At 34.7% G+C, this 25,787-nt stretch overlaps 1 protein-coding gene across 14 annotated transcripts in view; it reads right to left on the bottom strand.

Moving 5' to 3' along the window:
• ANKRD28 (ankyrin repeat domain 28) overlaps positions 1 to 25,787 on the bottom strand; it is a 192,946-nt gene that overhangs the window by 11,307 nt on the left and 155,852 nt on the right. For all 14 annotated transcript variants that reach the window (XR_011995261.1, XR_011995262.1, XM_072726806.1 and 11 more), the window contains 12 exons: positions 25,367 to 25,435; positions 23,294 to 23,434; positions 15,257 to 15,368; positions 14,297 to 14,323; positions 13,806 to 13,880; positions 10,813 to 11,014; positions 7,696 to 7,783; positions 7,335 to 7,452; positions 6,572 to 6,791; positions 1,204 to 1,291; positions 1,032 to 1,115; positions 272 to 417 (listed from right to left, as the gene is read on the bottom strand). Coding sequence is in view for 12 of the 14 variants with exons in the window: in XM_072726806.1 (XP_072582907.1) it covers positions 272 to 417; positions 1,032 to 1,115; positions 1,204 to 1,291; positions 6,572 to 6,791; positions 7,335 to 7,452; positions 7,696 to 7,783; positions 10,813 to 11,014; positions 13,806 to 13,880; positions 14,297 to 14,323; positions 15,257 to 15,368; positions 23,294 to 23,434; positions 25,367 to 25,435 (1,370 nt within the window). In the remaining 2 variants the exon portion in view is untranslated. The remainder of the gene's footprint in view (positions 1 to 271; positions 418 to 1,031; positions 1,116 to 1,203; positions 1,292 to 6,571; positions 6,792 to 7,334; positions 7,453 to 7,695; positions 7,784 to 10,812; positions 11,015 to 13,805; positions 13,881 to 14,296; positions 14,324 to 15,256; positions 15,369 to 23,293; positions 23,435 to 25,366; positions 25,436 to 25,787) is intronic.

Genomic DNA, 25,787 nt, shown 5'->3' with positions numbered 1-25,787 from the left:
GCCCCCCAGAGCCAGTGTCTTAATCGCTATCCTATACTGCCTCGCTGTAGTAAGACTGTGCTATCAGTAAGAGCAAATGAAAACATTGTGTGGTCCTAGATAAAAATATGGGTTGAAAGCAGGCTAAGGGTTTTAAATCTTAGGACTAGGGAGATAACTGGCAAATTTTAGAGTCAGAAGTTTGGGGTCTAAGTTTTCCGTAAGTTAAACATATAGAAGCAATATAGCATTACAGTATTAGAATAATACAAGCCTTAACCAGTGTCTTTACCAACTGTATTTGTCTGTCCATTTTCTGCAGCCATCATGAGAGGTGTTTTCCCAGAAGAGTCAATAGAATTGACTTGAGCATTATGGCTGAGCAGCAGCTGTAAACACTCTACGTGGTCTGTGAAGGCGGCTGCATGGAGAGGGGTTCTGTAATAAAAAGAAATGGGAAGGCTTCACTAAATTTGTACATTGTATACTCTAGAAAAAATTATTCCTAAATTTATGACAAGCAATTTTCAAAGGTTTACATATTAGGCTATAAAATCATTGCCTGGATACAAATAGGTTTAATGATTTACTTATTTCTGCCGGAGTAATTTGTATTTCTAATAAAAGGTCCTTAATTAAACTAATATAACATAAAATTGCTAAAAACAAATTACATCATTAAAGAAATTTTTGAAGAAATAAATCCTGACCCAATATTGGCACCTATTACAAAATGGCAGGCTCCCCTCTCCAGCCTTTACTGTTATTTAGAAAACTTTTAACAATAATCTTTGGGTAACAAACATACCTTTTAAAAGGGAGTGGAGGGACCTTTACATTTTACAAGTTTTAAAGAGGAAGACTGACTAAATATCAAAATAATAAAGCTTTTTATAACGAGAACATAAAATTTTATAACAATTTATACTTGCAAATATAAAAATCAACTATTAATTAATAATGGGTTCTCTGTTAATTCTTCCACACTAGCCAGTAGTTAAAATTTTTTCCTATTGCAAGTTAAGCTATTTCCTACATAGTTGAATTCCTACCTTCCTTTTGAATCTGTGGCGTTCACAATGCTGGCACCTAAAGTATCAATTAACATTTCAGCAGCACCTTCGTTGTCATTTATCCTGTGTAAGGTAACAAAGTGATCACTCTTACAGCAATGGTGTATTTCTTAAATAGTCAACCAAATCTGATTCATCTGCCTTTACTTACACAGCACAATGCAAAGGACTGAATGCATTTCCTTCCGTTTTCTGGAAAACTTCCTGTTCTAAGAGAAGTTCTACACATGTCTCATGACCTAAATAAGTAAATGAGATCAGATATTAAAATCCAAAAATAAAAGGATACTGAAATGCCCAATTACATCCACATATCCCTAACACAAATAAGAAAAAACTTTACGTGGATTAAAAATAACTAGAATGGGGGATCCCTGGGTGGCTCAGCAGTTTAGCGCCTGCCTTTGGCCCAGAGCGCGATCCTGGAGTCCTGGGATCGAGTCCCACGTCAGGCTCTTGGCATGGAGCCTGCCTCTCTATGTCTATCATAAATAAATAAATCTTTAAAAAAATAAACAAAAAAATAAAAATAGAATGTTATTCACTGAATGTATTAAACATCACATTTCTAGGAATTTTAATTAATTAATTAATTAATTTTTATTTATTTTTCTAGGAGTTTTAAAATCCAAAGTATAACCTTAAGACCTGAAATTCAGAAGCCTCTTGTAATTTTATAGAAATTTATTATTGACACAATAAATATTTGTTTTGTGGGGAAAAAATTTAGTCTCTTTTTCATGATGATCAGTTAGAAATACCATTTTTTGAAAAGTCATTTATATAGCATACTATAAAGTATATTTATATAGCATAATTAACTTCAAAATGTAAATATTTTCTAATTTTAGTAATGAGGTAATGATAAAATCTCAAATACTATAGTAGTGTCTAGAGGGAAAAAGTACACATCCCTGTCCCCACCACCATCTCCAGCCCTACTTTTTAGACTGTAACCACTATTAACTTAATAGTTCCAGGAAATTTGTAAGCATATATAACTGCATGCACAAACATGTACTTCCTTTTAAAATTTTTATGCAAATTTTAAATGCTACAACTTGTTTTTCATTTAATAAACTGTATACATCCTTCCACTATAGCATATATACAAATCTTATTCTTGAATGTTTAGAAAAACTTCACAGTATTAAAGTGTATCATAAATAATTTAATTTCTAATTATGTATTTCAAAGTGATTGCTAATTTGTTTCTTATATTACCAATATGCTGTAATGAAATATTCCAGTACTTTAAAAAGTTTTTGTTTTTCTAAGTCAATTTCCTAGAAATGAGATTGCTAGGTTGAAGGACAAGTATATAGATTACTGACAGGTATGGGGTGCACAGTTTGTATTTATTTATTAAGATTTTATGTATTTATTTGAGAGTATGCATGTGTGCACTGTGCACTCACAGGAGTCAGAGGAGGAGGGAGAGAAAATCTCAAGCAGAGTTGAGGCTCAGTGCAAAGCCCAATGTGGGGCCCAATACCACAACCCCAAGACTGTAACCTGTGTTGAAATCAAGACTTGGAAGCTCAACCGAATAAGCCACCCAGGAGTTTTTGAAGACAGGGAAAAGCCTAAACCTCAGATTTTCTTTACCTAATTTTCAAAGCCAGGATGTTAGTTAAAACGCCTCAACTGCCATACTAATTTCTGCAAATGAAATGTTGCATCTTTTATTTCATTAGTCATTTGGGACCTGCTTTAGGAAAAAATTAGATTCTTATTACAAGGTCTGCATTTATTTCCATGGCTTAATATTTGGCTAACAAAGTGATGCTATATTTCTTTTCTTTTTAATTACTCTAACATTTTCAAATACTAGCTCAACTTAATCCTTATTCCTTACTAGGAAAAGAAGGTAAGTTTTAGGAAAACCTTTAATTGTTCCATCTTCTGTTAGCTCTTTTCTTTAATCCAGTGGTTCCTAACTAGAGCAATTTTGCCTTTCAGTAGACATTCAGCCATATCTGGAGACATTTTTGCTCATCACAACTAGCCATGGGGTAAGAGAATGCTGTCATTTAGCAAGTAGAGATTAGGGATACTTCTAAACACCTTCAACCCACATAGCAGTGCCTCACAACAGAATTTTTGCCAAAATGTCAACAGTCCTGAGGTTGAGAAGCCTTGCTTTAATTCTAACTGTCAACTCATTAACAAGAAGTAGCCAGGGAAAGTTATCCAGTACAGATTTAAGAGTTTCCTATTTTCCTAGGATAGTTCTCAAGGTGTGGGTCTGGGGAACCTTGGGATGCCATTGCAAACTAGTCTTCTCCTAAAGTAGCCAGTAAAGAAATTTGCCATCCTTCTCACTAAAATTGTTATTTATATTAATATTTAATGATTATTATTTTAAGGTAAAGTAACAAATATCCTTAAATTTCTCAGTTCTCATTTCTAGTACCATAAATATTGACAGCTCTAAATCCCAGATCTTGAAACTGAAAGGTTTGAGAAATACTATCCGAGTAGACTGCATACTCCAAAAAGAGAGGTCTGGGCTACTGATTACCGCCAATAATTGTATCAAGCTGAAAACTTATCATTTTGCATCCTAGTTTATGAAAAGATGATAGAACTGGTCTCCTTCATGTTTCAGAGGGATATTTTGAGGACACTTATAGCTTCATAAAAATTTATCAGTTTTTAAAAGAAACAGGGATAATGTAAGTACTCTTAAGTTCTGTGATTGAATGATTACATAAACTGAAAATGTGAACTTTAAAATTTAGTATTATAACCAATTCTCTTCTAAAACTTTGTCATCATTTCATCTTACTTTTGAGAGAAAGGTTGTTTTTTCTGGCTGGTTAAGAGTGCTTCCAATTTTGTTTTTGGCCATACACTAATTAGTAGTGGAAGCAAAACCATTTTACATCTTCTATTCTCAGAATGTCAAATTATAAAATAGTTTTGACTATAAATATGGTATTAGACTGCCTGTATAATCTCTTATTGCATATAGCCAACACACATCAAATTCTTTTCAGCTCAATTCAGAATCATCACAAATTTGCTATGTTCTGGAAGTTAGACATACCTGTTATGATCTTTAAATGGGAACCAGGCACGTAGTTCATGCAAAATTTTGTCTGTTTTGTCTCTTATACATATTGTGCTCAGAGAATCTAAATTTAGCAATAACCGAGTAGGAACTCATTTTAGAGAAACAGTGTTTTCCATAAAGACCTGATAAATTTTGTAATAGATAGCAACTCTCCAAAGGGCATGTACAACAGTAGTGTATTTACAACTAAATGCTCTGCTTGAAGAAAGATAGCTTAGTGTGTGATTCTTCTAATGGTTAACTCTTACTGACATATTAAAAAAAAAGAATCAAAGCAATAAAAGTCCGCTTAAAAATGGTTTCATTTCTTGGAGTGGCTAGGTGGCGCTCAGGCAGCATCCAATTCTTGATATTTGCTCAGGTTATGATCTCAGGGTCATGAGAATGGGTGTGGAACCTGCTTAAGATTCTCTCTCCTTCTCCCTGTGCTCCTCTCTCCCTCTCCTCTAAAAACAAAAACAAAAAGGCAAAAACAAAACAAACCAATAAACCAAAAAACCCAGTTTCATTTCTTAAATAAAATTCACATCTGTACGTGTTTCCCTACAATATTAGACGGTTTTCGTTTTCCTCATACTTGTAAAATGCCAAGTTACATTATAAAAACAAATCAAATTCTAATGGTAAAATACAGTATCTTTTTAAATTCAGGACTACTCTTTGGCCACTTCACTATATTCATTAAATACCAACTTTATTGAGTAGAAAAGGAGAAAAGAGAAGTTGAAATCCAAAGGTTTTTAATCTTCACAACTGTTCTGGCTCAGGATCTCAGGTAGTAAAAATGAAACAGACTAAACTAAGCTTATGAATTAGCAATACATTTTACTGTTCAAGTTTTGATAGTACAATCAGTACTCAGAAATGATGGATGCCCAATCACAGAACAATTCTCAAGAAGAAACCAAAACTTCCTTATAGCAAAAGGTTAGAACTCAATTCTGACACAAGGATTAATATGAAAATCAAAATTCTGCATCTCGAAAATACTTATGAAAACATTTAATTAAATTATAATTTTGCAAGATTCAGGTTTCTTCCCTTTTACAGTAACTCAACAGTATTTGTCAAAATGGCTCCAGTCAAAGAACTATGAAGCAGCACATTACAGAAAGAAACCTCAACTCTCTGGTAAGGCAGTCAGCTGGATTTTAGAACAGATACTATATTTTTTAAGCAAGTCAATATTTATATCAAGAGGCAATTTAAATTTTCTTAATATTTTGAGGGAAAGTTGTCAGAATTGTGAACTAGTTTTCCAGGTATGCTCTCACAACTAACAGTAATCTAAATGCTACAATGAAATTCAAATCGAAAAAAAAAAAAAAAAAAGAAAAAAAGAAATTCAAATCGAATTAAAAACCTCATATTCCTAAGATTCTAAACCTAAATTTTGACAAAGCTGTTTACAATGTATATAATGCACCTTAGCATTTTTCTTTTTAAAAAAGATTATTCATTCATTTATTCATGAGAGACACACACAGAGAGGTGCAGACAAAGACTGAGAGAAAAGCAGGCTCCTCAGGCTCAGGCCTGGAAAAAAGCAGTCCTGATGCAGGACTCCACCCATGGACCTGGGATATGTCCTGAGCCAAACGCAGATGCTCAACTGCTGAACCACCCAGGCGTTCCACCTTAACATTTTCTAACATGATAAAATCTGTGGTCTTACACAAGGAAAAAATCATTATCTCTCAACATGCCTCATTACTTAAATTATTTTAATTAGTGACATGTCATAAGCTGAACTTCATTTTGAACATTTATATCTTAAAAAAAAACAACAAAAAACATTTATATCTTAAACATAGCTTTATATTTCTGAGTGACCGTTAGGGAGCCTACCTATAGATGGATTGACTAGCTGTAATCTTCTTGGAAGTCAATGGTCAGTATGTTCTAATCATGCAGCAAAGTTAACCATAAAAGTTTCTAAGTTTCTCAAATTTCTAGTTCTGTGATCTTCTAAGATTTTATTCCCTTAAAATGCTAAGCATACATGTTACAGTTGATATAAGGATCTACCTTACAATGTGCTCAGAAAATAGATTTCAGTTTAGAATGCGATGCGTTTTTATTTTCTGCTACCTGTCTTTTTTCCCCAATACAAATACACTTAGAAAGTAAAAGAACATAATCAAACTACAAGCATACTATATTAAAGACATTGTAAACATTACAAAAGTATGTTAAAAATGCAAAAATTTCAAATTTAATGAAACCCTACCTCAAAAGATCTTTGGCAAACTAGTACCTTGGCTTTACCACGATAAGTGATAGGAGTAAGCTAAAATTATGTAGTACAGTATTTTTTAGCTTCCTACTGATCTTGTAGTTATCTAATAAATATTCACAAATATCAGAATGTGTTATAGTTTGTTGTCTCTACTTGGTACATTAACAACATCTAATGTAGATTTGTATCTGTATACTCAACCGTTGTAGCAAGCCCAGTGAAGTGCTGTATATCCATGATTGTCTGCTATGGCTGGATTTGCATCCACAGATGCTGCTGACTGCAAAAGGGCTCCAAGAACACCAATATGTCCGCAGGCAGCTGACAAGTGTATAGGTGTCCGGCCCCTGCTATCTCGAAATAAGCACTTAGCACCATGTTGAAGTAATGCATCTACACATTCTTCATGGCCTGTAACTGCCTGAAAGAAAAAGTATTTGCAAGTAGTTGAATATATTATCTTGGGTACTATCTGCCAATTTTAGCTAATTAAAAAAAATTTAAGCCTGTATTCCTCATATTTGTCCATCAAAGTATTTATCATTTTTTGAATAATTCAGTATTTTTATTGGAATTGGCTTAAAAACCCATGAGCAGTAACTCTGTCAAAATACAAGTATTATGAAAAACAGGAATAAAGAACTTATAAATCTGTGAAAATAAAAAAGAAAAAGGTGAAAGGTTTCAAAGGTGAAAGAAGGCAAAAATGTATAAGAAAACAGTTGTGATACTAAGAAAAAGTAAAACTGACATTAATTCTACTCAAGGTCTTACTTAGGGTTTTCAAATTTTGTTCCAACAGTATTGTTTCCTGGATTAAGTTGTGTTTCAGTAGTTTAAAATTATTATTCAAAAACTATTTGGTAAAAATCTGATGAAGAAACATAAACATAGCCTAGTTCAGTTTTAGGCAAAATGAGATCCTAAGAAATTTTTGAAAGGCAATGAGAATATTTTTACTTACCCCTCTATGCAATGCTGTCCTTCCCCATTTATCTTTGGCATCTACATTTGCTCCTTTGTTCAGCAATGAGTAAACACAGTCTGTGTGCCCGTTGAGAACAGAGAGCATCAAAGGAGTCCTGAGCAACAACAGAATAGATTCAGTGTTACTACCTAAGACTCCACTTTATGAAAAACAAACAGTTGTGCTGGCCTGTTTTCTAAACATGCTTTTTTGTAATGCAACTTTAAAGTATACTTAAATGGGAAAACTAAACTTGCTGTTATTCAGTTACATACCATAAGAGACTTACTAGAATAGAGGCAAAAGTATGAAGATTAACACACATCTTAAAATTAATTTAAAAATTATTAAAACTTACTGTCCGTTTCCATCTTGAATGTCTACTGCATTCTGTGGTTCTGCATTTCCTATAAGTAGCCTCAAGCACTCTGAATGACCATTTGTTGCTGTAAAGTGATATTTTAATGTTTCAGAAATTACAATGGTAAAATAGAAAATTTCCATCTTAGGGCACATCTTCTAGATATAACTGTGGGATAGTTTCATTGAATTTAATAGTCAAAGAAAAAATACATACATACAAAGGTTTCTATTGCCTTTGTTGGTGAAACTGAATAGATATAAATTCCTCATGGTAAATTACAGCCACCTGCCCTAATAGAATGCTCATTTTATTTGGCTCTCTGGGGGTGGCAGAGTGATCAAGGGAAGGTGGCCTGCCTTCAGCCAAGGGATGAAACTGTGATTAGGTAAGTCCATCACAATTCTGTTCTTTGCCAGTGACTGGTTTTAAGATGAGTGCTGGTCCAGTTCTGGCCACTGAGATGCTAAGAAGTTTGAGGGCTTGTGGGAAATATGTTTATCCCCAATAATGACAAATCCTTCTCATACTGTGCCATGACTGAAAAGGCAAAAGAACAGAGTGTTCTGACACCACTGCTTAATCAATCAATCGTGGAGCTGACTCTACCTCTGAACATCTTATGTGAGAGGGTAAACACTTGTCATTTAAGCTACCTTTTAGTTGGGTACTATGAAAGAATCTCAACTGATAACATGTATAATAAGAAGAAATGATCTACCTAAAGACGGCATTTATATGGCCAAATACATAAAAAATGGGCAAAGGTATAAAACAGAAGTAGCCTAAAGAAAACAGTAAGCTTTTAAGGTAAGTTAATCCTCTGCAAAATTCAGATCCTTCCCATAATACAATAAAATTTGAAGTTTAAAGTAATAAGTCACATAATGATGCAGAAAGGAATATCTATCACTGTTCTTCCTAATTAAAATAAGACAAAATAATGAAAGCAAGCTAGGTGCCCTAATATGCCACAGTACCTTCTAACAGCTATATTAAATTCTAAGAGTTATTAATTAAAACAAAATCACTCCTATCTATATGCTACACTTTGCCAGCAGCTCTCATAGTGATCAGTAACAGCTGTCACTGAAGCATCTCACTTGGGGATGCATGAAGGAAACTGTTTGTCCTGGCACTTCTTATTGGACCCATGTGTACTCAGTACATAGTAGCTCCTGAGGAGTTTTGTGTTTTCTAAACTCAATACCTAAAACATCATGTCTAATACCAATATAGGAGAAAACTTTTTTTCCCTTTTGGAAAAAAAAAATCGCAATGTCCTCTTCATGACTTATGAATAAAGTGCTCCATAACAATCTCCAAATTTAAAAGGTATCTATAAAACCAGGTTTGCATTTATTATATAGGTAGGCATCAATAATAACCTGTAGCAGCTAGCTTTTCCAGCAGATGAGATGTACAGACTATCTGACATTGGTCAGCCACTGAAGGACTGGCTAGCGTCTTGATTCAATACTGACCAATTAAGTGTGCACCACTCCACGAAAGCTTTATAAATCACCTCTGCAAATGATCTGTGGTTACAACATAATTTTTCAAGTTGCAGAATGATATATAAACTTCATTTTTTTCAGAATAAGATAATAGAAAATGATTGCTTTTTGACATAATTCTGAACATATAGTAGTTTTTTGGTTGTTTTGCTTTTTGAAAGATTTCATTTATTCATAAGAGACACAGAGAGAGAGGCAGAGACATAGGCAGAGGGAGAAGCAGGCTCCCTACAGGGAGCCCGATGCAGGACTTGATCCCAGGATCCTAACCTGAGCCAAAGGCAGAGGCTCAACCACTGAGCCACCCAGGCATCCCAACATATAGCAGTTTATATATACACATTTATTAGGAATTTTAATCCATTTAAAAATTTTTTGGTTTTGAGCCCTGCTTGAATATCTAATAGTTTCTGAAAGGCTACTTTGGAGCAACAGCTGGTGTTACCTTTAGGAAAATGCAAGTTTCCTAAAGGAACAGAAGTCCAAGACCCATATTAAAATATGTCCTTAAAAATCACTCTATAAAAACAGACCAAGTGAAATGAATGTAATCATATAAAAGAGGCCTACTGGATGTGAAAAAAAATACTTAGCTAGGATTTCTTCCAGTATATCACAGTCTTAGATATTTAAGATAAATACTGATTTGCTAATTCTCGTATAGAGTTGTGAAACTGAAATACAGCAGTACCAAGTCATATAATGACATGGTTACATAATTTTGCATTTTCACATATTTACAACATCACAAAATCATATGGTAGAATAGATCTTGCATAAAGTAGGTGCTCTGTAACTCCTGTCTGACTACATGTTTAACATAGCACTCTGGTGCAATAAGCCAGCATGTTCACCAACTGTTCAATGAAAGCATGTACCAATCCAAAATAACTTCCATCAAAAAGTAGTAAAAAAATTTGCATTGTGTTGATAAAGTATTACAGAAGTCACACAACTATATAAATTTACTATATATAAATTTCTAAGGTAGATCATGATTTTTTAAAAGCAATCATAATCTTGCTGTTGGCTTTTCTTTGAAAGAAGAATCATTTGATCTCTTTAATTTTTTAAGATTTCATTATTCATTCATTCATTTGAGAGAAAAAGAGAGAGAGAGAGAACACAAGAGAAGGGAGGAGCAGAGGCAGAGAGACAAGTAGACTCCGTGCTAAGTGCAGAGCCCAACACAGGGCTCAATCCAGGACCCTGAGATCATGACCCAAGCCTAAATCAAGAGTCAGGCACTTAACCAACTGAGCTATCCAGGCACCCCTCAATTGACCTTATAAAGTCAACATTATAAAAATAATTACCACAGGATGCCTGGGTGGCTTAGCGGTTGGGCGCCTGCCTTTGGCTCAGGTCATGGGATCGAGTCTTGCATCAGACTCCCTGCGAGGAGCCTGCTTCTCCCTCTGCCTAGGTCTCTGCCCCACCCCTCCTTAGTCTGTGTCTCTCATGAATAAATAAATAAATCTTTAAAACAAAATTAAAAAAATTAAAATAATTACCAGAGTATAATACACACAAAAACTGAAAAAGGCTAGAATATTAGATGGAAAGTGGTAACTAAATTCACGCATATTTGACATACCTGCTGCATGTATAGGTGTTCTTTTCAAAATGTAGTCTTTTACTAAAATTGAGGCTCCCTGATTAATGAGTACATCCACACATTCAACATGGCCCTTAAATGCTGCAAGATCTAAGGGTGTTCTTCCACTACTATTTCTCACATCAAGATCTAACAAAGACTGTACCAACACTTCCAGTGCTTGATGGTGACCATGATAGGCCTAGGAATAAATAAAAATATAAATTAAAAAAATATATATTTAGATTTACTTCTCATGCCTTATAAAACATAAAGGAAGCAAACTTGTCTTCACACTATTATTACATTTGACATGAAAAACTTGCCTATGAAGAGTTCAGAAAAGTATAAATTTTTCTAATAAACAAATGTAGGCTATGGTGTTAGAGAATGTGTATTCTGCAAAGAATAAATGTTCAAATGACAGGTGACTTTATCACTAACATACAATGGTCTGGTTCCTGGCATTTAATGAATGTGTAACATAGATTCAGTTAAACCTGCCATTCTAAGTCTATGATGGTAAAGCCTGTGCTATTAATCACAGTTCAGTGCTCCACTTAACTCCCTGATAAAATTTTACTATACTTAAATTATAGAGCTAGCCAGCAACTGAAGTTAGTATTTGAGTCTTCTGGTTTTTCAAACTGAAATGACTATCTTCATTCCGTAACATGCTGTACCTAAGAAATAAACATCTTTTAGCACAAAAATACTTAAGACTGAGCCCAGCTTAAGTAACTGCTATGTGCTATACAACAGAGGACGAAAATTTAAATGTCTGTCAGACTGAAGTTCCCTTCTTTACCACAGCCTCTGATAAAAAGGCTTTCCAAACATAATTCATTTCAAAAACCAACATGTCAACTGAACATCTATTACTGTTGTTGGACTAGATGTGAACAAGACAAAGCAATCAACAAGACCCACTTGTGGCACACAAGGAATGTCCTCTCTAGTTCAAATTACCATTTTGTCGCTAAAAGGACTTTCATACGTCATTTCTGATACCATTCAGACCTACAGCTTAGCAGTTTGTTATTACATGTAAACTTTTCACCGGGAACTGAAAAATGTAAAATTATACCATACTTGAGCTAAATCTGAAAAAAGATATATAGCTAGAAGAAGGCCCCACATTACAGCAAAGGGCTGTAAAGTTATTTCTTGTAGAAAATGTCAGAAAGTACCAGGAAGACATAAAGTTGCTCTGGGCCTTACTGATGACCTCTGATGTTTCTGACTACCTACAGAGATTTTCAACCACCTTAAATATTAAAGTAACTTGAGATTATGGAACTCTACTGTCCTAGGATTATATTTAATCTTGTTCCTCAACACTGGGTCAATGAAATCATGCTACTAATAGAAAAAACTTTGAGAAAAACAGTATATGCAGAGGATAGTTTATAACAAGAAGAAGACACAAAGTAAGGATGACAAGAAGCTGTAATGATTTGCTAGAGAGGTCTGCCCCTCATGATATCCTTGTGTAGGACCAAGACAAGGAATTTGTACATGTACTATGTGCAAAGACAAGAACTAAGACCTCAAACTACCGTGTTTTCACAGCATCAAGGTGTCCTAGATTGGGAGAGTTTGGAAGGAAAAAAAATAATCACCTCAAGTTAATTTCTGGAAACCTCCTAGGAAGAGATACAAAATGTAAAAAGTAGTGGTATAATCAGTTCACCGATCCTAATTACCAAGTTACAAAATTGTTTCCACTTCAGCTTAAAAACATTCAGCACAGCCAAGTTCATATAGAGCACTACTATTCAAAATGGCCATAGAGTAAAAAACTAGTAAAAAAAAAAAAAAAAAGTAAGTTTCTGAGATAACATGTTCAAGAACTAGTGTTTAAACAAGTGTTTAGCCTGGCACCTAGTAAGTGCTCAGGAAATGGCAGTGATAGTATAAGAACGATGGTGATGATATAAGAAAAGCTGTCTAGTCATCTGCTCAGATGATTTCATTTCTTACCACCAACAGTAAAATGGCTGTTTTCTCCATGCTGATTTTGCCCTTTCAGATGACTTATTTCCTATGCAAGTGTGGGAGAGTAGATAGCATTTCCAAAGACCCAAAGGGCAAGGAAGCAGGAAGCCGCAGCATACTTCCTTAGTTATTCAGAAAATGGTAGGAAGTATTAGTGGGGAGAAAGGGGCAGAAAATTCAATGCAGATGCATCAGTGTTAGAAGATATGCAGGATATGATAAAAAATAATAGCATACGTGAGAAGAAACAAAGGGATCACTGAACTTGTAGTGATCCCCTCATTAACTAAAAGTATATACCCTTATAAGCATTTACTTATTTGGGAGAGAAATCTCCCAAATAGCTAGTGACTATATCTGAGTCTCCTGATTCTCAGTCTTCCTCTCAGCCTTAACAACTGTTAACATGCTCTGTTCCAAAAACAGATTCTTCTTTCAGCACAAAAAGAACAAGATTGGGCCCTGCTTGAAATTTCCTAAAGCAATTCATTCACACAACTGATTTAAAGAACTGTTATACTTCACTAACCTTCTCCTCTTAGTGACTGACATTACGAGGAAATATTTAGAGGCATCTTAAGCTAGAAGGGACATTACAGATCACAGTGCCAAATTCCACGGCATGAGTAACTGAGGGACCAGTAAACACATAGTGCTCCAAGATAAAAAGTTGTAGAAATACCTCAGAAAATATAGTTCTGCTCAGCAAGTTAAGGCTACTTCATTAGAGCAGTGCATTTTAAAATTCACATCACAGGTATATTCTCTTCCTTAGAGTAGTCTTTGGCGGAAACCCAAAGACCACTATTTGTGTTTTAAACGAAATAAAACATAACAAGTGCATTCAGGAAGTCTCTGAATGAAAAAAAGTTGTTATGAAGTTTAATTTTATGATCACACCCGGCCCAAAAGTTCTGGGTACTGTTTGAGTCAAACAACCATACAGATATTTTCAGTAAAGCAGCCATCAAGTTGGCTGTGAAGGCAGTACTCACGGCCAAATGTAAAGGGCTTATTGTTGCTCTATTGTCTGAATCATTCAGCATGTCTGTCCCAGAGGTTTCCATTAACTGGGAAAGAAAAGTATTTGAATGTCAGAAATGGTACTTCAGATATATTATAGCAGTTATTCCTGTTCCCCTTCTTCCAAGTTTAAATCCATTTTAGAATGAAAACTGATACTTGAATATGAATTTTTAAATCTCAGACCAAACTGCACTCAGCAAGCTTATACAACAGATCATCATGATAGGGTGGTGAGGACCACAGAATAAGAGCTCTGAGCCATGGCTGGCTATAAACTAGCTTGAGGGAAATGCTATTTATTCACCCCCAAGTAAAAACCACCAACCTCATCCCCTAAATATATGGTTTCTGTCACTGTCTTTGTTCCCAGGAATGCATATAACAGGTTTCAGCTCTAGTGAGAGCAAATAAATAATTAAAAGACTCTGAATAGTAGGGGAGAAAATTGATTATTACTTACAACATCTAAAGGAGTTTCACTTGCAATCTGAAATAAAATTTAAAATAAGAATATTTAGCTTAGGAAGTATTCACATATATTAGAGATAAATATTAACTACAGGTCTCTATTTATAGAAGGCTCTGTTAAATCTTATTTTTAACTTGTGCTCTGACTCCAAAAGTTAAGTCTTTTAAATAAACAAGTGTACAATAGACCACAAATCTATACTCGTGGGTCTAAGATTTTAGTATACAACATATCACAATAACCTAAAGAAATATTATTTTTGATAGCAGAGTTTTAAGTTCCATATTAAATACGTCAATCTGCTTTTTCTATTTTTAATACTCACTCTCCTTTGAAAGGAAGCAAAGTTTAATATAATTTGTAAGGTAAGTCTAAATAAAAAAACCTTTAACTTGAATCATCTGTTACAGACGTGAGAATCTTTTAACTTGTCCCTCGCTTTCTCTTTGGTTTGGCAAAGTGGGGTGAAAGGCATGTATATTCAAGAATGAGATCACAGTTGAAATGAAAAGTTCCCTTGCAGAAGTACTGCCTCCTCTATGAGGGACTGTAAAAAGAATGGGCCTTTCAGAAATCTCTGAGTATATGGAAAAAACTCTCACAGGGACATTTCTCATATAAGAAATGGATATAGTTCTTTAGAAATTTCTGGAAAACATTTATTTAAAGGAAAAGGAAAAGAAATGCTATATCAACATGGGGTATTATAAGGGAAGGACATTAAGTAGACCTCTCCAGAGATCTAATTGTCTTTCTCTTTTTGAAAGGGAAAAGAGAATGAGAGATATCTTACTGAGGCAAGTATGAATTTAAAAGGGGGTTTATATATATATATAGGTTCTAAAAATATTAAAAAGCAATAGTGTTTGTTTCTTGATTCATTTATTTCCATTTTCATTATGTTATTAGAATATAAAATCACTTAGTCTTTCCACAATTCAGGAATCTTACCAGCTGAAGACATAGACGGTGACCATAAGCAGCTGAATAATGAACTGCATTGTATCCCTGCTTGTCACGGATCCCTGGATTTGCATCATTTCTCAATAAGTATTCCAGGCACCTATATATAGTAATAACATTCAAAATTCTAAATCTTGCATTTTAACAAATGGCACAGACAGCCTGAAACTAAAAACTGACAATTTTTCTTACAATTTCTTGCAATTTTTTTTTGAGTAACGTAAAAACCACAAACATATCTACACTATACAAATTTATCATTTAAATGACATTGACTGTAACTATCATATGAATACAAGCAAAATGTTCATAAGAGAATTTTCTTCATTCAAAGTGAGTATCTCCAAAGTCTGTCAATAAGCTAGGTATACCTGAGGGCTGTCTTTTACAGTCACTATGTATGGCACCACCTATTCCACTCAAACAATATTTGACAGGATTAAATTTAGTGGTGGTGAGCATCCAATGTTGGCAATATTACTGCTGACGTATCTGGAACACATAGTGAGTGTAATATCTCTTGAGGAAGCTGAAGAAAGAATATAAAAAAAAAACTCAAGATAACAAGGTCAGAATTCAATGATCTTGAAACAGAGGACTGAGAAAGGTGTAAATAAAATAAAATGGTATGTAGGTAACAAGAAAGATCTTCCCATAGATTTACTTCATTCCTGTGCTATCAAAATGTTAGAAAAATAATTTTAAAACATTTTGCTACTGCAGCAAAAAAAGAGCAACGAATTAGAAATTAAAAGTCTGTAGAACCAGTTTGATACCAGTGATTTTGAGCAAATCAAATCATTTTGCCTTTATGGTAAAATGGCCTCTGTTTATTCATTTGCTAGATGGAATGGGAGATAGAAATCCAACTAAGTATGCTAAACTCCATTCATGCTCAAATTCCAAGTCCATAATTATTTGTTGGTAATTTGTCTAATATTGTAATATGTCTAACTAAATATTAATTCAGCTACTAGGGAGAAAACTCATAATCAAATACTCTTTGTTAAAAACTTAAGTTTCCTTATTAAGGAGTGTACTTGTGATGAACATTGGGTGACAGATATATGGAACTGTTGAAACACTATACTGTACACCTGAAACTACTCTAACACTATGTTTAACTATACTGGAATTAAAAAAAAATAAAGACTATAAAGAAATTCTCAAGTTTCCAAAAGCATACTAAAGTTATATCAAAACTGTAAACAAAAAAGAACTCTAAAACAATGTAACTGATCTTTCAGGAACTGTATCACACATATATATAAAATTTATCATATATATAACTGTATCATTTATGTATCTGTATATTACCTATCAATCAATCAGATATCTACTTACCTATCTACCTATAAGGGCCATTCTTTTCAATACCAACACTTTTTTTAACCTTTTTTAACCTATAAAGTTAATAAACTTTATTTTTAGAGTAGTAAGATCACAGCAAAATTGATTAGAAAGTACAGAGAATTCCCATATACCCCATCCCAACACAGGCCCAACTTCCCTATAAGTATTACACATCAAAGTTGTACATTTGTTACAATCAATAAAACTACATTAGCACAACATTATCAACAAAGTCCATAATACACATTAGGATTCACTCGCAGGCCAACACTTATTTCTTTAATGCTGAATTGCTTAACATCTTTTCAATCTCTTAGGAATTACTTGCAGAATCTATATTTATTATAATATCATCAATGGCAGCAAATGTCTATCCATTTAAGCAGGACTTTGATATTTATATACAGTTAAAATTATTAGTCAAACATGGTCAATCACTATGATGAAAAAAAACCCCACATCACACTGAGAAGTGACAAAGCTGGTGTTTTTTAGTGTTCATTAACTAGCTCTGAGGGCCCTGTACAAAGTGTTCCAGACGGTATATAATTGTGTCCAGTTTTCTTTCCTAGGTGTTTAACTCAGAGGTCAATGCTCACTGGAATGCATAAAAGACCTGGAGGACAAACAGATTCATTGCTATGTAGGCACAAACATTTCACCCGAGGGCATATCTTTTTATCTTTAATCAAGTTCTCTAGATGAGAGAGATGAAGCAGAAATAGTTAAGACCTGAGGACAAGACAGATTCTATCAGTGGAACAAACTATTTTAAGATAACTTGCTGATACATGAGTACTGAAAAAAAGATTTATTTAAGGAAAGCAAAACAAGTAGGTAAGTTCATGTTTACTTTCTAAAGTAGGAGAGCACATCTCAATGCATTATTTATAGTGACTAGTCCAAGTGTACAGCAATAAATGATTTCAAATAATTTGTTATACATGCAGTTATCAGATCATATTATTTTATATTTTTACATTCACATTATTCAGATAATTGGTCTCCTGCAACAAAACAAAGACTAAGAGTTGATTTGAAATGATAAAATTCCTTTTATTGGCCTGCCTTTTAGATTTTGCTAGGTAGGCAGTATCAACTTTTATAACTACTTTGTAAGATAAAGCATTATCTTTAACAAATGGAAAAAAATTACGGACTCTCAGGAAAATCAAATCACTTACTCAAAATCTTTTGCCTAGCATATGGCAAAGCAAGGACTAGACCTTAGGTCTCTTCTCGTCATCCAGTGTTCTTTTCATGCTACCAAATAACTTCAAGATAGGGATTAATGAGTTAGAGTGATACTTTATTTTATTGATTGACTGATTGATTGCAGTTTTATACCTTTGACATTCAGCGATTACTTCTCATCCACATTAACAATCTGTAGATTTTTTAAAGTGGTAATAGGTACATAGCAGAGTGATACTTTAACCTGAGTACTTATAAAATACTGAACCACAAAATTACTTGATCTTGAATATCTGGACCTCACATTTAGTTTGCAAATAAGGTGGAGGAGAGAGACTCAATTCTTTTTTTTTTTTTTTTCATTCTAAGTTGACATACACTGATTTTAATAAAAGTCAGAAAATTAAGATATGGATATTCTCTTTAATCTCTCCTTTCCCCTAAAATAAAATGTATGCAAAATCTGGAGGAATTATTCATGGCTAAATAGCTAAGTAATAAGCTATACTACTGTTATATTTAATGTGTTAGACAAATTAAGTATCATTCCAATTAAGCATATAAATTTAAATCAGAGTGCATTTCAAACTATTTAAATTTCACCTACTCCACAGGCAGCCCGGGTGGCTCAGCGGTTTAGTGCCGCCTTCAGCCCAGGGTGTGATCCTGGAGACCTGGGATCGGGGCCCGCGTTGGGCTCTCTGCATGGAGCCTGCTTCTCCTTCTGCCTGTGTCTCTGAGTCAGTCTCTCTCTCTCTCTCTCATGAATAAATAAAATATTTTTTAAAAAATAAATTTCACCTACTCTTCCCTACCACCCATGAGTCCCATGGCTGATCAGAGTTCTGGGTAAGGAACACCCAGCCCAGGTAGGGAATGTGGTATTGTTACCAGAGGCCTTTTTTCCTCTACTCTCTCTCATTTTAGTTTATAATAGTGTTTGTTCTTACCAAATAAAAAAAAAGAAAAAAAGAAAAAAAATACAGTTAATCCTTAAGATTATGGGTACTGTTCTAAGCAATTCAGATATCCTATAACTCATTTGGTTATATGAGTTAGGTTAGACTATTTTCCCCATTGCACAGACAAAATGAACACAGAGATGTAAACTATGCCCAAAGTGTTACAACAAGGGGCAGAGCCACTAAACCCAATGTTATATTATAGACATATCCAAATCAAGTTATAAAAGGCTGCTGAAAATAAAGTCATATACAAAAGTCCAATGTATTTCTCTGTATCACAACAAAAGGAAATTTAAAGATAGGTTTATTTTGGCAATAAAATATTAACCACATAGGAATAAATCTAAGGATTTTAAACCTCCAAACAAAAAATTGTTATGATTCCATTTATATCAAGTTCAAAACTGACAAAAATACACAATGCTATTTGAAGTCAAAATATGATCCCATTTTTGTGAAAAATGCCAACTATCACCATAAAAGTAGATCTAGGTGAAATATATCTATATACTCATAAATATATTTATGTATTCAATTACATGAACATAGAAAAGGCTATGGAAAGGCATATACCAAGTCATTCATTCTTTAATTCATTTGAGACACAGAGAGAGGCAGAGACATAGGCAACAGGAGAAGCAGGCTCCCTGGAGGGAGCCTCACGTGGGAGTCGATCCCGGACCCCGAGATCATGACCTGAGCTGAAGGTAGATGCTCAACCACTGAGCCACCCAGGTGACTGGCATATACCAAGTCTTTAACTTTGATTAGACTATGACAGACGTGAAATGATCTATATACACGTACAGAAACAGCTATGTTTACAGTGGATATCTTAACAGAATAGGCATGAGAAGGATTTCTTCTTTACGTATAATCAGAAAAAACCATCTCAGTCTTCTTCTCCTATACACACACATTGGTATGGGGAAGATCCTTAACCATCTTGCTCAAAGCCAGTCCTATTTCGTTTGAACTGGTGAAGAGAATTTTATTTATTAATATTTAGCGCATTAAACATGTTTCTTGTGACCATGTATTTGTTTGAGTCATGATTGTCTATAAAGAATGCAGCCACTGGGGTGTCTGAATAGAGCAATCTGTTAAGCACCTGACTCTTGGTTTCGGCTCAGGTTGTGATTCGTGGCTATGAGACTGAGACTGGTGGCAGGCTCAGCATGGAGTCTGCTTGAGATTCTCTCTCCCTCTCCCTCTGCCCCTCTGGCTCCTGCTGTCTCTCTCTAAAATATAAATGAATGAATGAATGAATGAATGAATGAATGCATTAGGATATTTGGGGGGGGGGACTAGAATGAGAATGAGTTAGGAAAGATTTCATGTATTTCTCCAATTACTCAAAGTGAAGACTGAGGGACACAAGGCAGAGGAGAGTTATAATTACTTATGTCACTCTTGAATAGCAGAAAAGCAATGTCAAAAATTAACATATAAACAACTTTCCCTGGGGATGCTGACATGGGATTAGTAAATGATCATTAAAAAAACAAACCAACAAATATACGTTATTGAATAATAGTAATTTGATACTACGGGGATTTTGTTTTCTTTTAGAAAATATTTCACACTTGTTTTGCCACAAGTAGGAGTTAATCATGTGAGATTCTTTTATGATCCAACCTCTACCTGGGAATTAAATCAGTGTAACTTAGAAAAATAAATTGACATCTTAAAATTTTTTGTAGGGGGAAGAGGGGCAGAGGGACGGGGGAGAATCTTTTTTTTTTTTAGATTTTATTTATTTATTCATGGGAGACACACACACACACACACAGAGAGGGGGGGGGGCAGAGACACAGGCAGAGGGAGAAGCAGGCTCCATGCAGGGAGCCTGATGTGGGACTTGATCCCGCGTCTCCAGGATCATGCCCTGGGCCAAAGGCAGGCACCAAACCACTGAGCCGCCCAGGGACTGACGGGGGAGAATCTTAAGCAGGCTCTGTACATAGCATGAAGCCCCAAACGGGGCTTAATCTCACAGCCCTGAGATCATGAGGTGAGTTGAAATCAAGAGTCAGATGCGTAAGCAACTGAGCCACCCGAGTGGCCCAATGTTTTATCAACATTTTAATGCTACTATTTAAGCCACCAAAACAATCATTTATTGAAAAGAAGCCTCTGGTATCCTAAAATGGTTACTGTAGCTTATAGCTTCCAGAAAGTTCTCAGGGAACATATCATTGAGTTAATAAGTGATGGCATTAGACATGACCTCTGGGATTCTGATTCTTTAAAGAAATAGGCTCTAAGAAACAGTGCTAGAGAGACACCTGGGTGGGTTAAGGTTAAGTATCCGACTCCTGGTTTCAGCTCAGGTCATGATCTCATCCTGAGATTGAACCCTGGGTCAGGGTCCATGCTCAGCAGGGAGTCTGCTTGAAGATTCTCTCCCTCTAAACCCACTCACTCACACTCTCTCTCTAAAATCTTAAAAAAAAAAAAAAAAAAAAAAAAGGCAGTGCTAGATTGTTTTATACACCTAATTTCAGTTTTTCCCACAATTCTAAGTAGGTTTCTTTGCAAATTTACAGATAAAGAAGATTTTACTTGGCAATTACCTGCTCAGGCTCAAAAAGGTATAATATAAAACCCCCAAGATTTAAACTGGGTCTTTTGGGATCCCAAAGCTCATGTTTTTTTTTTAGTACATCGGGTTGCTTTGTGTAGATCTGAGAATTAACTGTTTAAGTAATAAATATCACTAGCCTATTGCTCAAAACAGTTTATATTAGGTGAGAAAACTAATGATTTTATCTCTTTAGTACTAATATACTTCTACAAAAAATAGTAGGTTGGTTTAAAATAAAACCAAATCCCAAACAGAATGGGTTGAACACTGTTATTCTTCTGATTTTTGCATAAAAATTCAGGTTTAATATAATTGTCTAAGGGCAAGAGGATCTTGGGTAATCTCTATGTGCATGTATTATGTGTGTGATCTTTCAGTGGAATTTTTAAAGATTTTATTTATTTGACAGAGAGACCATGTTTAACTGCATGCATACAAATAGGCAGAATGGTAGGCAGAGGAAGACAGTGAGGCAGGCCCCACACTGAGCAGGTGGCCCGATGTAGGGCACAATTCCAGGACCCTAGGATCAAGACCTGAGCCCAAGGCAGATGCTTAACCAACTGAGCCACTCAGGTGTCCCACTCTCAGTGGAATTTATGTAGATCTGGCTGAACTACAGCTAATAATTAGTGTGTGGGAATAGTAGTAAAGGATTATTTGTGGTGACATACACATTTTGGGTATAACCTATTTTAAGAGAATCTATAAATCAAATCCTGAAGCTATAAAATTTATATATCAACAGATTATCTATTTAACTATTTACCAAAATATATATATATTTTTTACAAAGTCTTTACCACAGATTTTCTTTAAAGAACTACTATCTAAAAACATATTTCAAATAATTTAACTTCTCCCAAAATCTATCTGTACCTAACTATTCTGGGCATATATAAAATTCTACAAAGTGATAGATTCTTGTAAACAAAAAGTACATTTTACTAGTGCTTTCAAGATTAGAGTTTTAGCTATGAATCCAACATAACAAAATGCCACTGATAGAAATGGCTTTGGTATTAGTTATATAATTTATAATACTCTCAAATTATGCATTTTATTTTGAGGGTAAGAAGCAAGTATTAAAAACCAAAGAAATAGTTCTATGTTAATTAAAACTTCTTGAAGTATATTTTATAAAATTCTCCCCTACAAACCACTCTTTGTTTTTCCTTAAAGGTATTTTTCCTCTTAACTGACCCAGACACATGGAAAATACCACAGACTAAAGATCTCTGTCTCCAATGAATTTATTTTCTTCCAAGGCAATATATATTAAGGAGCTATAAATGGTTCTGATCAACTTTAGGTGAATATTAATTATAAGAATAATTTACACATCTCTTATTCTTTTGTTCTTATTCAGGCATTCTTGGCCAATATTTAGTTATTCCATTATCTCATTTACTTATTTAAGCAATATTTGGTACCAAATAAGTGCCAGATTCTGTCAGTTTGGTTATTCCCTTTTTGGAAACCAATTTATAAGGATCTCTTAGAAATATAAAATCTCTACCTCTGATGGATACTGGTGTCCAATCTCTGCCCACCTTCTATTGGCATCATCCACATCTCCTCTCGGACCCCTTCCCTATGACAAACTCAAGACTGCCACCTCTGAGAAATCAGAGGGAGAAAACATGGAGAAGATACTAGGGTGTGCTTTTGGCAGGGAGGACAAGAAGAAGTCTTTGTTTCTTCTACCAGATCAGTCAGTAAGGCAGGTTGCTAAGTAGAAATAGGTAGTAAGAGGATTACGATTTAGGAATAATTATGAAACCAATTTATTTCCCACACTAGAGACTCAGGAAAAGACAACAAAAAGTACAAAAAGAAAATATAAATTTTCAATAAAAACAGCCATCCACATGGAAGATTCTAGTTTATAGAAATAATACTTTATTCTCACCACATGATACTTACTTGCCATCTGTGTCTGATGTGGCTGCATAGTGCAGGGGTGTGCATCCTCTTTCATCAAGGTCATTCACACTTGCTCCTGATCCCACAAGAGCAAACAGGCACTGGTAATTGCAGTTGGCAGCAGCATAGTGCAGCGGAGATCTTTTGTGCCCAAGTTAATATAAGAAAAATAAAAGCCAGGGACATACACCAGTAAACAAGAGCACAGCTGCCTCTTACTCGATCTAGTTACAAATACTATATTAGTGAGCCTGACATTGAATTCTACCATATGCTATGTCCTTAGAGGGCCAGAGAGCTAGTAGGAGAAAGTAAGATGGCAGAGAGCTTCTAAGAATAGAAAATAAGATAGAAACACAATTAAATTATCTCATGGACCCCACAGTAACAATTCTAGTCTTTTGAGTGAATTATAGATACTTTCATATTCTGCTCAGAAACTTCTGAAAATTTTTAACAAATCTCCCTTTATACGAATAAAAATGTTTCATTGTACAGAGGTAGAAGTTTTGGTCATATCTCAGAGGAAAAAAGGATAAGAGAAATATAGAAGCCTTAAAAAGAATGCCCTATTCTATCAACTATGCAGTAAAGCTGCATAGTAATACCAAGTCTCTCAAGCAAAAACTGCATAGTTTCGAAGATAGTTCACCAATCAGAAGAGATATTTATTGTTCTTAATTTCTAAAGGGTGAATATTTGTAGCTGATTTCTTCCCAGTTACTGAAATGCAACAGAATGTTACTAAAATTAGGAGTCCCTAACTTTGAAATGCAACTCTATGATGATTCGAGTTTTCATTAAAAACAAAAAAAAAAAACAAAAAAAGGAAAAGAAAACAGAAAAGTGAAGGTAAATTCAGTCCAGAGTCGTCATGTTATAATTTTTTCTAAAACATTTACCTAGTGAGACGATAGTAAAACATTATTTTACTTTACTGGATAACAGTATAGTACACAGTAATAGCATTTTAAGAAAGACAATTAACCCTGAATTACTTTCAAGCTTCTAAATTCAGAATATGCTTCAGAATCCCGTTCTGCTATGTACAGTAAAAAATGCTTCAAGTACTACAAATTAACTAATATACTGAACTACAATCGTAAAAGCCAATTAACTGTAAAAATATTGCACTGCAAAGCCAAATAAATTGATTTTTGATTTTGCAGGTCATTAGTTCCTTTTATTAGTAGGCTTATGAGAGCAGTCTATTCCTCTAACTAGTTATAGGGTCAAATAGCTTTTTTTCCCTATATGCATTTCTGATTCCCTACCATACATAATTCTATTTACTTCTGCACTGATCCCATCACATGCACTGAACATACACCCATACATTTCCTTCGGATACACACACACTTTCTTGTCATAGACTTTGAGATAATTCTCAAACTCCTGACCCATTATTTTGCTCACACTGCCACCTCTATTTTTTTTTTTTTTTAACCTAATTCAAACTGCCTTCAATCCTTTCCTGTATGGTTGGTTTTAGCACATGCTGGGTTAATTCCTACTCTAAGTTAACATAATAGATACTGGTGGCTTTAAGTACTGCTACCATAAATGCTAGTCACAGTGAGAACAAAGATTGGCTAAAAGACTACAAAGGGACTCTGTCACTTCACAGGTGCTTTCCTATCAATCATATGAAGGGATGTATAATGATATGTTGTTATGTGTATATGTTTATGTGAGGAGTTTTAGGAGGGGAGAACAACAATTTCATATATATTTGTGATCTACTTCCTTCCTATTATATAGGCACCATGGGGTTTTACATTTCCATAGTATAATTATGGGAGGAAGAAGAAGAATGATATCAAGAGATACAGAGGTGCTTTTAAGGTAAAACTGTGGCTAGCAGCCTGGGGCCGTGGCAGGGACATAAGTGGAAGAAGACTGTGGGTAAAAATGAATATTTAGAAGTTACTGACTTATTTGAGCCTCTTTTGCAAGATCATAATGCAAAAGATGCTGAATTGTTAATTCTCAGAAGCTAGTTAGAAGATCATGCAAATCACTAAGTAAAATAACATTAATTAGGTTCTATAGAGGAATGGTATCATAGCCTACCTCCCAAACTTGTCCTTTTTGTTGAAGTCTGCACCAGTATTCAGCAGAAGGTTTAGGCACTCCAAATTCCTATTCAGGGAAAATACAATTAAAAGACTTCATTGTTGGGCAGCCTGGGTGGCTCAGGGATTTAGTGCTGCCTTCGGCCTAGGATGTGATCCTGGAGACCCAGGATCAAGTCCCATGTCAGGCTCCCTGCGTAGAGCCTGCTTTCTCCCTCTGCCTGTGTCTCTGCCTCTCTCTCTCTCTGTGGAGACCCAGGATCAAGTCCCATGTCAGGCTCCCTGCGTAGAGCCTGCTTCTCCCTCTGCCTATGTCTCTGTCTCTCTCTCTCTCTCTGTGTCTCTCATGAATAAATAAATAAAATCTTAAAAAAAAAAAAAAAGACTTAATTGTCAATATTTCATAATAAAATTGGTAG

Source organism: Vulpes vulpes, chromosome 11, assembly GCF_048418805.1.
Source record: "Vulpes vulpes isolate BD-2025 chromosome 11, VulVul3, whole genome shotgun sequence".
Classification (NCBI taxonomy): Eukaryota; Metazoa; Chordata; class Mammalia; order Carnivora; family Canidae; genus Vulpes; species Vulpes vulpes.
The sequence above is the reverse complement of the archived record's forward strand: the minus strand, read 5'-3'. Positions and strand labels throughout refer to the sequence as shown.